At 39.0% G+C, this 11,353-nt stretch overlaps 2 protein-coding genes across 3 annotated transcripts; one reads left to right on the top strand and one right to left on the bottom strand.

Moving 5' to 3' along the window:
• LOC109711863 (oxidation resistance protein 1) lies at window positions 523-5,162 on the top strand. Its single transcript, XM_020235183.1, has 8 exons — window positions 523-752; window positions 1,954-2,453; window positions 2,535-2,607; window positions 2,869-2,949; window positions 3,056-3,119; window positions 3,971-4,058; window positions 4,559-4,643; window positions 4,746-5,162. The coding sequence occupies exons 1-8, from the start codon at window positions 648-650 to the stop codon at window positions 4,827-4,829; spliced, it is 1,080 nt and encodes a 359-aa protein (XP_020090772.1). The 5' UTR covers window positions 523-647; the 3' UTR covers window positions 4,830-5,162.
• LOC109711527 (DIS3-like exonuclease 2) lies at window positions 5,483-11,057 on the bottom strand. 2 transcript variants are annotated; one of them, XM_020234628.1, is made up of 7 exons: window positions 10,705-11,057; window positions 10,325-10,611; window positions 10,145-10,198; window positions 9,950-10,018; window positions 6,977-9,235; window positions 6,475-6,546; window positions 5,483-6,397 (listed from the first exon to the last, which is right to left on the bottom strand). In XM_020234628.1, exons 1-7 carry the CDS (start codon window positions 10,814-10,816, stop codon window positions 6,053-6,055), a joined length of 3,198 nt encoding a protein of 1,065 aa, XP_020090217.1. In that variant the 5' UTR covers window positions 10,817-11,057; the 3' UTR covers window positions 5,483-6,052. The 2 variants fall into 2 exon arrangements, with proteins under 2 accessions (XP_020090217.1, XP_020090218.1); XM_020234629.1 differs by lacking the exons at window positions 10,325-10,611; window positions 10,705-11,057 and having other exon boundaries at window positions 6,977-9,231.

Below are 11,353 nucleotides of genomic sequence, written 5' to 3'. Positions count from 1 at the left end.
CTCTCTCTCTCTCTCTCTCTCTCTCTCTCTCTCTCGTCATTTTTTTCTTACAACCAAACCTGCATGAATGAAAAACTTTTTTTTTTTGTTCAAACCAAACAATAAAAAATTTAAAATTCTCTTTTTCATAAAAAAAAAATTCTTTACAAAATAATTTTCTACTATTTTTTAAGAAACTAAACAGGTCCTTAATTTTTCATCTGTGAAACTATTTTTGCTTAGCAAGTTAATTTCTGGTCGTATGAACTGCTTATATAGTTGCATCCAATATTTGCATGAGCTACTGGGATCACATCATATTATTAAGCTAAAAATTTTGATAAATCAGTGGATTTAGACTTAGATTCACCGTTATTGGGCCGATTCACGGCCCATTATAGTATTATCCATGGATGAGGCGGTAAAGTTATCGACAACCCACGGCCCATTATGCGACAGCCCAAGGCCGTTACACTGACGCGTGGGCCCCACTTGCCGCCTCATACAACCGAATTCGTGTGCTTCGCCTTAATTCCCATTTCGTCCTCCCCTTCGTCTCCACTCCTGTCTCTAACCCTATTAATACGCCGAGAACGAAGCGGAGCGGAAATGGAGGATCTCCTCGTGTTCTCCCAAATATAGGAGGGGGTTTTCTTTTTTTCGCGAAAATGGGCTATTTTCCCTCGCTCGGGAGCAAAGCGGCGCACTTCGTCTCCGATATCACCACCGTTATCCTCAACCCCATCTCCGACGATGAGCCCTCCAATTTCCCCGTGAGCTTTTTTTTTTTTTTTTTTGGTTTTGAACTTCTTGCTTTCTAGGGTTTCGGCCACAATGGATCGGAAAATGGAGTGTCTCGTGAGGTCAACGAGTTGAGTTGTTGCGATCGGTCGAGTTCTTGATCAGAGCTTTGTGTCTTCTCGGGGGTGAATCTTTGTTGCAGGGGTTTGGGGCTCCTGTAGATTGTTTCTGGTTCTTGGTTTGATTTGTTAGCTCAGTGGAGAGTCGGGGATCGTATGATGAGTTTGGGGAGTGTCGACTCAAGCTATTAGGCAATTTAGGGTTTCTGTGATGTGATATTGGATTCAGTAATGATCTATAGATCGAGTATATGTATCTATTTCTAACTTACGGTGAGTTTGCTATTTGCAAAATTATGCTTTTTTTCTTCGAGAAATATTTTATCATTTATAGGTTAGATATCGTGATCTCGATAAAGTGATCTTTATTTTGTCGGAGTTAGTCACAGTTTCATTGTGGAGGAATGGGGATTGAGGAGTTGCTCTAGACTGTAGCAACTTCAGATTTTAAGATTTTGGTCTGAAAAGTTTGTAGTTGTGTCTTAAGAATCAATGGATGGTTTGAATCACCAGATGCCAAAGTGGGATTGGGCTATACTGCAAGACAGTATATGGAGTTTCAATATGCATCCAAACCTCTCTCGAGAAAGCATTATCGCACCTTACTTATAGAATAGAAGCGAGCTTAAACCTTAAACAATGAAATCCCTCTTCTGAAATCTACCCCATGAAACTGCTTTGAAGATTTTGCATTATAATCATAAGATAGATAAGGAACGGACATAATACTTTCAATTGTGTAGAAAGGAATCTGATTAGTCCGCTTTTCTTGCTTTTCATGTAATTTTCTAGCATTTTAGAAATGAACTTAGTTAGAAATGTGAAGCTACTAGGTTTCGAACTTGGGATCTCAGGTACCAATCATCAAGCCCTTAGCTGTGCTAGGTACGGTCGGTATAATTTTCTAGCATTTTAGTTGTGATGTACCATTACTTTTAAATCGTACCATTATGTAGGTAAAACCTAATCTTCTCTTATTTGTGTTGCATGTGATGTATCTGTCCATCGTGCCATATTTTTACATATGTGAGATACTTTGTAGATCTTCCATCTTTATGTTTTCTCAAGATTTTAGTATTTCTATAGCATTGTAATTCCGCTTTCTTCTGTTCAGGATGAGGAAGAAGTAACAAGTGCAGAAAACGAAGTTCCAGAAGAACATACTGATGGCCCTGATACATCTTCCTTCACTGCATTTCTCATTTCATTGTTGTCATCCTCAGACACCAAAAGTCATCCAATGGAAAACTCAAGTGATCAGCATCATATGGAAAAGGGATATTCGGCTTCAACATCAGCCGTAAAGGATAATAGTGGGAGGAAGAGTCTGCTTGCTAGAGGCAAGCAATCAGTTGGAAGATTATTTCATAAAGCAGCCAAAATAGGTGGTTTGCGGCAAAACCAAGAATCTAAAGTTGATAATAATAACATCGTAAACCACTCTGAGCAAGTTGGAAATGTACTGGGACCTGAGGCTTTGAAGGAACCAGAGTTGGAGTTTAATTTGCCAGTAATGTCTGAACCATCAATGCTTTTATCAGACAATTTGCGAGCTGCTCTTTATGCTTCTCTTCCAGTATTGGTTCAAGGAAGGAATTGGGTGTTGCTTTATAGGTTGCTATACAGATTTTTTTTTTGCTTTGTATAGTACCCACATTTGTTGAATTACTTACTTGATCATTGCTCGTTGTGCAGTACTTGGAGACACGGGATATCTCTATCTACTCTGTATAGGAGGAGCATGCTTTGCCCTGGTTACTCGCTATTAGTATGTTATTGTATTAACTGTTGCTGGTTAATTTTGCCGTTTCCATTTCCTAGCTTCATACAAATATTATATTGCATATAAGGAAAAGATGTCGTTCTATATTTTAAATCTTAATGTTATACTTAAACAACAGTATGACATTACTTTTCTCTTGACTTTCACAAATTTTACGAACTTTCTCTCCATCTATGAAGATAAACAATTTTTTTAAAAAAAATATGCTATTGTAATATATACATAATGTTGTTTTGTCTTTGACAGATTGTTGGTGATCGAAAAGGTGCAGTTTTTGGCGGTTTAGTTGAGGTCCCACTGCAACCTACCAATAAGAAAAAGTACCAGGTGGTGGACAGAGCTTGCATGCTCATTGTTCATTCTTTTTGTCGGATTTTTTTAATATATTAGTCCATTTCTGATTACTCATCCTGCTTTACTTGGGTTCTTGTAGGGAACAAACAACTGCTTTGTTTTCACCGATCGACCTAGTTTTCCTGTCATATATCGACCAACAGGTTGGTAAAACTTGGAACATCCCTTTCATTTGAACTTGTATTGCTTCAGTTTGATGTTGGACATCATTTAAATAAAGGTAGCGAGTCCTAGCCTTCTTTTCAGATTTTTGTTTGTGAATCCCATTTTATCTCTTGAAAGCCCTTATTACCATACAGACATATTCACTTTTCTTTTGTTGATCCTTCAAATTTTTTATTCCTTCACCATCTGTCTTTAGGATGTTTAAATTCTCAGTGATTGGAATTCAGCCTTTGAAACTTCCATGCATAGTTTGGCCTAAATCAATCGAAGATATATTTATGAGGCATGACAACACATCTCTTCCTAACATTCAGTTGGTCCTACCTGGTAGATTCTGGCATGTAGCAATTTTTTCAGATCTTAAGACAAGGAACAGCTCCCATTTCAAGCGGTAGGTTTTCTCAAAGGAAAAAAAAAGGACGAGGATCAGCTCAAGTTAGATTAACACTTCCATGTTTTGTGCTGGAGGAATTTAGAGCTTGCTGCCCCAGCTTACTTGAGCTTCCTGTTGCAGCCTATCCTTCTCTATTTTGCAGGGTTCATCTTGCTTGTATATCCTGACATTTTTTAAGCTAAATAGTTGCTATATGTTAAAGAATGTTCTTCCATGATGTTTATCTGCCGAAAGCCCTCCGCTCTTAGTTGTAGGTAGATTACGCTCAATCTATATAAAGCAAAAAATTCTTTTTAGGGGACAATGGGAGAATAACCTCCAAGTTCTTGAAACTTCCTCAGGCAATTGAAATCTAGTTCAGTGATCAGAAGGCCTGAGTTCACCTTATGGGTTTTTTTTTTATTGGCCTTTTGATTCATTGTCTGCTCATTGTAGGTAGCAATCACTATTTCACTTTGTGCTCCACTGACTTCCTGGCATTTGGTGGTGGTGGACACTTTGCTCTTTATCTCGATGGAGACCTGTAAGTCTTTTTACTCTTCAACCTCTTCAATCTGTTAAAATGTACGGAGACCCATTCAACTACAGGCCATCCTAAGATACACTTCAATTTTATTTTTTTATTGACCACCTGAACTTTTACTAGTTTCGATTTGAGTTGTTGCAGTCAATTGAATTGGGCATTTTGTTAAATTTCATGGTTCATTTAGCAATCAGTGTCTGTTAACCTGCAGTTCTGTTAACTAAAAGAATAGGAAGAGTCATAAATTTCAACAGACTAGCCGGATCCCCAATTCCGCTGTCAGAGATTACTAGCATCTTAACAAGTACAGTCTAGAGGGTGCCAATCAAAACGATATAATTGGACGGTCTATTTCAAATGGCCCATAGTTGAGGAGGGGTCTACCTTTTCGATTTTTATGCATGCAATTGGACGTTGACCTTTTGATGTTATGCTAGTTGTATGATCATGTCACAAAGCATTTACAGTAAAACTAATACATTTTATTTTAACATTTGAAGAATAAATGGCTCGAGTTCTACTTCAGACACGTTTGACAACCCGTGTCTTGCTCATTCCCAAGAGTTTGAAGTAAAGGAGGTCGAGGTGGGGTTTCAGTGGCCATCCTATTTGTTTTTGTCGACTATGTAGTTTTCCTTTTCTCGCATTTATTTATCTGCTTGAGTTTGTTTTTCCTGTGCATCGCAGTTATGGGGCTTTGTCTATGCATCAAAGTATGATGAGATGGTCACAATGTGCCGTACAGAGAAGCCGGGAATTTGGAGATGGTAAAAATGCTTCTTGTGCGAATCTGAGCTCCGTAAGAACTACACTGCATAAGATTGAGTGCTTCCTTCTGTGTTTTTTTTGTTCTGCATCACATGACTATGGAGTTTCTGATCAGGACAACCTGTATATAATATGTTAGTGTGGGTTTTATTGCTGTAAAACCAGAAAGATTATTAGAACGGATGTACTCCAAGCCTGAGCGCTACCATAACGCTCTCTGTACATGTATTTTATCAGCCAATGACCACGGCTGTAAATACTATTTCTGTCCTCTCTCTTTTTTTTTTGACATTTATCTGCTACCTTGTTTCTATTGAGAGGAAGTTAATTTCAACTCATCCTTCTTGTATGCAGCAGGTAAGGAGGTAGTAGAACGATAAATCGTACTTTGGTTGTCCGAAAACCAACCACTTAAATCTTTATTCGTAAGTCCTACTTGATACATATTCAACCGACAAAGATTGATAGGTAAATAGTTAAATACACGGTCCTTCCTACTGGATTTGAGTATTATTAGTAGTCGTAGTTCGTTGCAGGAAATAGCTTCTCGTTTATTTATTTATTTTTATTTGTTCCAAGCCAAGTTTGAATTGTTATTAGTAAACACTAAATCGCACAAACACAGTCGATCCAAAAGTAATCACTAACAGAAACTGTTTTTCAGCACGAAGACCAAAAGAACTTGAATATCGGATAAACACAACAAAATCAGATACATCAAAGAAATTTTGTCGTTCTCAATGAGAACATTGAAAGAACTTACATATAGGTAGAAAGAAAAGAAAAAGGAAGAAAAATAGTTTTCGAGATTTGAGTCTGCGATGCCTAATACATGTAACCAGCTAAACTGGTCTTCTGAAAACACCACCTGTGAAGCCCACCAGTCAAAAACATAGATGGGCCTCACTTTTCATTTGTTCGTGTTTGTATTTTTTATGCGCAAACAAAAGTAGAGGCCAGGTTGACAAAGATCTACAATGCCAAAGCCAGCTTGAACCAAGCACCTTCGTGGGGGTAAAGAAAAAACACAAAATGGCAAAATGGTACTTGGTTGCTTGGCCACCTCCATATTAAAGGCAAAACCAGATAAAAAAACACCAAACTATACACGAATTAAGTATCTCGTATCGACAAGAAGAAACCGATTTCGTAGGTAGCAGCGGTTCAGTAGCCCATTCTCTATCATTCCTCGCAACTATTTGAATCACCGCCCAGCAATTAAAAACTTACTTGAAGTAGGATGACATGTATAATCTTGCCCCGATGTCCAGCGGGCCATCGTCGCCGCCAATAGCATGAAGAGCCACAGGGACGGCCAATAAATGGCGCAATACAAGGGGAAAGACAGCTGGTTCTGTTTCAGTCACTAGCAATTCCTTACCCTTCTCTGAAGAAATCGAGTCTGATGGGTTCAACACCATAGCAACATCTTCGATTGTTTGATAGTTTTGGGGCTTACCCTTTTTCTGAAAGGGTTTATTTCTCACTACATCTACTACTAATGTGTTCGTGGTTTCTAGCCACTCAACTGCTAAGCCTTCAACTTCATCATAGTAAATTCGCCGCTCAATCTGTAAAAACAGAATGGGTCAGACAGTGGCAAAACATAAAATTAAAACTTTTGGCATGTTGCAGTTGCAGTCCCTACCGCAAGCTTGTGAATGTAAATTGACATGAACCTTGGTCCAAGTCCTAGAACTCTGGCTTCACAAACTAGGATCTGTGTGAAACAAAGGAACGTTAAAGAGAAGAAAAAGGAAGTTGGCTAAAACAAGAGTGATAAAAGAAGATGAACTGATAAACAGATTAAATTCAAGGAAAAATCGACAAGTAAAATGAGAGGACACTGAATGGTAGAAAGAAAACAATATATGGCACTCTGTGATCAGTACAAGAAATCTTGTTGTAAATCTTTACTAGCATGCCAATCATTTCCATTGCAAGTTATGACTAACGAAGCTTCAAATAAGTTCTCCAGAGAAACAAAAAAGTTAGCATTTCAAACTAGCTTGCACGCTGGATCATGACAAGAGTTCGTCATAAAATAGAACACAAACTGAATAAGCAATGGAACTTCTCTGATTGTAAATATTAAGCTGCCTCCGGAGAAGAAGAATACTAAAAAAATGCCATAAAAACCTACAACATACCTCTTTCTTCTTTAGCAAAGCCCAAAGATAGAGCTTTTCTCCAGCTTCCTCAGCATGTCGGCTAGCCAATTTTCTCTCATTACAATGTGCAGCAACTTCCCCAAGAACCTCGCTTCCAGGAACTCTGAACTTCAGAGCAGCAGCTGATAGTGCTTCTCTACCTTCCTTAGAATCAGCAGCATCCTTGTTGAAATGAAGACCAGTAAAAAACCTGCCTGTAGCATCACAATTAGCCGCTTCACCCTTATTTGCTCTCAGAAAATCTTTGTTTTGCTTTACATAAAGTTCCTCGGCGTCAAGTGCTGCATACAGTGTCCTATGGACAATTATATCGGGATATCTTCTTAGCGGGGAAGTAAAATGTGTATAGAAGGGCATTGATAATGCATAATGAGCCCAATCGTCTTCCTTGCCCCTTAGATCGCCAGTACAGAAGTATGTTGCTGACTGCATAGGCTTCGAAGCATATGAAACAAGAATATCAAACAACACAGGATCGTCTTTCAACTTCTCTCTTATTCTTGATAGTGAAAGGTGGAGCTGACCCGACGATGAAGTGTCTAACTTGAAACCATGTCGACTACAAAATGCTTCGAATTCTTTAAGCTTCCTTAAGTTTGGCTCAGGATGCCTACGCAGTAAAGCACAATCAGGAAAAGCCCTAGATATAATTTCTGCAGCCGACCTATTAGCCAATAACATAAATTCCTCAACAAGAGAATAAGACTCCCTCTTTCTTTCATCTCGATAGCTATCATATGGGGTCCCGCACTCGTCAAACATGAACACAAGCTTAGTGTTATTAAGCCAAAGAGCCCCATCTTTAAACCTCATTTCCTTCAGTGTCTTAGAGATCATATGGAGGCCTCTAAGTGCATCGACAACGTCTTTCCATTCAAACCGTCCATGCAATTGAGGACATGAACTGCCAGGAGGACTTGATTGATCAAAATTTGCATTGATTACATCCTCGACAAGTTCATACGAGAGTTTGCAGCATGAAGAAATCACCGATTGCCCAATCCAACGATCTATTATGTTTCCATGACGATCAATGTCCCAGATAATCGAGAAAGCAAGCCTATCTAGCCCGGGAGATAGTGAACTTACTCCAGATAGTTCTGGTGGCAGCATTGGTAGTCTATGTTGTAAGATATAAACACTTGTGGATCGAATTTGAGCTTCAGTATCTAGGGCTGTATCTGGGCGAACAAAGTATGAAACATCTGCAATGTGAACGCCAACACGAATTCTTCCATCTGAAATTGTTTCAACAGATAAAGCATCATCAAGGTCGATGGCAGAAGAAGGATCTATGGTAAAAGTCAAAACATTTCTGAGATCCTCTCTAGTTTCAAGCTCCTTCATGGGCACCTTCCATGATGCATCTGGAATGCAAGCCATTGATTCAGGAGAAAAATCTGCAGCATTTATTGCATTTTCAAACAAGATTGCACCAATCTGTGTTTCGATTTCTCCACCCTTCCCCAGTACATGTATGATGTGAGCTTCGGGAAGTAGATTTTCGTCACTCCATTCATCAACCCGTGCAGCAATCAATTCCTTTTCTACTGTCTGATCACAATTTTTCAGCCTCTCCTTCACACTATCTGGTAGACTCCTCACACTGACAACCATCCTTGGGAATTTGGGATCAGTAGGAATTAGATACATGCAATCTATATGAGTTCTAGCTTTCTCATTTCTCTTTGAACTCTGTCCAGTAAAATGCTTTCCATGACATTCCACATTAGGGAACTGTGGCTTATAAGTGAGAAAACCAATTACTGCCTCCCGACGAGGAGACATCTTGATGATAGATAATACTTTCCCAGTAGGGCGTTTACATGGGTGAGAGTTTATCATGGCGCAAATCCTTTCTAAAGCTCTTGCAGTTTCCCCCAGTTCAAGGGGCTCAATTTCATGCGAATTTCCATTAATGACAGGATGTGCTTTCTCGTTACCTGTAGTTGTATGGGGATCATCTCGACATTCACATTGAACAGCTTCACTAAAACTGCCATTCTTGTGAAAGCAGTGCCCCCTTTCCAGCTGAAGCAAGCCATCACTACAATTTGGGCGTGCACAGCTAGCATTAGACTGCTCTTTCCTAGTAAACCTATTGTCCATTACTTCTTGGACTTCAGGGAGGATGGAAGAATTTTCTGTTGATGAAGTATTGCATGGTATATTTTGTCCTTTCATCTTAGTCCAGTAAGCCACAGGGTCCAACATGATGGCAACAACATCACCTTCTATCTACAGCAAACAGCATGTTCCATCAAGTAAAACAAGTAGCAAAAAAGAGAACAAGGATTATATGAACTTAATCTGTCTTTTGTCAAAATAGAAAGAGAACCTTGCTGCATATTGATGTAGTAAAGCAAACGTTTTAACGGAGAAGAAAGATGTTTATATGTATGCAGTATATATAATTATTCAACAATAAAAAAAAAAGTGACCAGAAAAGAGCCAGGCACAGATAACACATCCTCTTTTCTTTTTGTGAAAGTAAAAAAAAAAAGAAAAAAAACTTGATGAAATGGTGTCTGAAACGTTACAAAGAGATGATATTCCATCATAGAGAAAGTTACTTGAATCCTTTCAAACCATTCCATAGTTCTTTGGCAGGTTCATTTTATAATTTCAGATTCAGCCACATTGCTTCTGAATATATTGAACCAATGTATTTCCTTCTAATTGAGCTAAATATTCAAGTGCACAGCACTGCCTGATTTTAAATTAGGTGAAAATGAAGTCGCAAGCAATGTAAGGCTAAAAAGTATTCTAAACATGAAATTTCCACATTCTTATAACGTGTCTGGAACTTTGTAAACATTCATACATATTGTTGGTTCATATCATGCAGATTGTTTCGTTTTCTTTGTATGCATTCAGAGATTGTTTCACTTTTTCCATACACATTCAGAATAGATAGCAATCCATCTTTCAGCTCATTCGAATCCCACTTACCGCTCTATTCTGGGCATTAGCCCCACTAATGAGAATGTCCACAGGTAGACCATCAATGGTGCAGTACGCCTGCAACATGAGAAAAACATGAGATATATGACCCGCATCCAGAATTCAAACATTTTACATTAAAAGAAGGAATTTTGGACTAAAAGGGCTTCTAAATTATATCATTATCAAGCTATAATCCCTAACCTCAACACGATTATGAGGATTCACACGAAACTTCGCTTCAAATGCATTCCCCTTCTGCAAGCAAAAGAAAAAAAACAACATAATCTCTTATTAGAGTTAATTGTTCAAATAAATGTTCTGCTTTAAACAGATCATAGAAAACTAGTAACCAGAATTGTGATGACGACGATGTTAATGCACCTTGAGTGCCTCCTCTACAGCCTGGTCGGGCCAGTGCGGAGCAAAATGCTTCCTTGCAGCTACCTTCGAATTCGCTGCAGAATCCGCCACCTCCGCGGGCAAAGATAAGATCGGCAAGGGGCACGATCGGGAGATCTCCGCACCGTCCGATTGGCTCGCCGGTGCTACCCCGGCGCCATCACCGGCCTCGCTGATGCGCATCGACGGGAGCGAGTTAAACGCAACCATCGGCACCGTCAACGATTGACCACCGCAAGATAAATCCACCGAACTACTACAAGCTCCGCCTACAAAACCCTCCGAAGAAGGATCTCATCACAATCGACCCTCACACAGCCACACGAAATACTTTACCCTAAACCCTAGAATCACGAATCTACCTTGAACGCCAGCGATGCCCTGCTTGGTACGGCGATTCTGACGGCGCCGCCTCTTCTTCTCCTTATCGGCCTCCTCCGCCGCCGCCGCCGCGGGCTCCACCATGGACTTCATAGCTCGATGGATTCCTCGAAGAGAAGAAGAAGAAGAAGAAAGGAGCCGAGGAACGGAATAAAGGAGAAGGAGAACAAAGGGGAAAGCGAGGAGAAACCCTAGATCCCCGAGATTCCTACTTCCGATAATAAGAAAAAAATATATAAATTATCGGAGGGTGGGGAACGACATAATAATGGATTGGAGGGAGGGAGGGGAAGAGCCGAAGAGGAGGAAGAAGAAGAGAGGGGACAGTGGTTTGTGTGACGAGTAAGGGGATTAAAAAGAAAAAGAAAAAGAAAGAAAAAACTTCAAACACCACCCTATAGTTTCATTCTCTCTTATTTAGTATAATTTAATTTAAAGTATATTATTTTTATATTATGTGGTTTTTTTTTTATGATAAAATTAAAATTAAAAGATACTAAAATGAATATTCGATGTATATAATTTAACAAAAAATTAATAAAGAAGGGACTGACGAAAAAAAAAAAAAACGACAAGATACTAAAAAAAAAAAAAAAAAATTATAAAATACTAAATTAATGCACTTTAAAT

Source organism: Ananas comosus, linkage group 6, assembly GCF_001540865.1.
Source record: "Ananas comosus cultivar F153 linkage group 6, ASM154086v1, whole genome shotgun sequence".
In the NCBI taxonomy this organism is placed as follows: domain Eukaryota; kingdom Viridiplantae; phylum Streptophyta; class Magnoliopsida; order Poales; family Bromeliaceae; genus Ananas; species Ananas comosus.
Note: the sequence above shows the minus strand (reverse complement) of the source record. Positions and strands in the feature narration are given on the sequence as shown.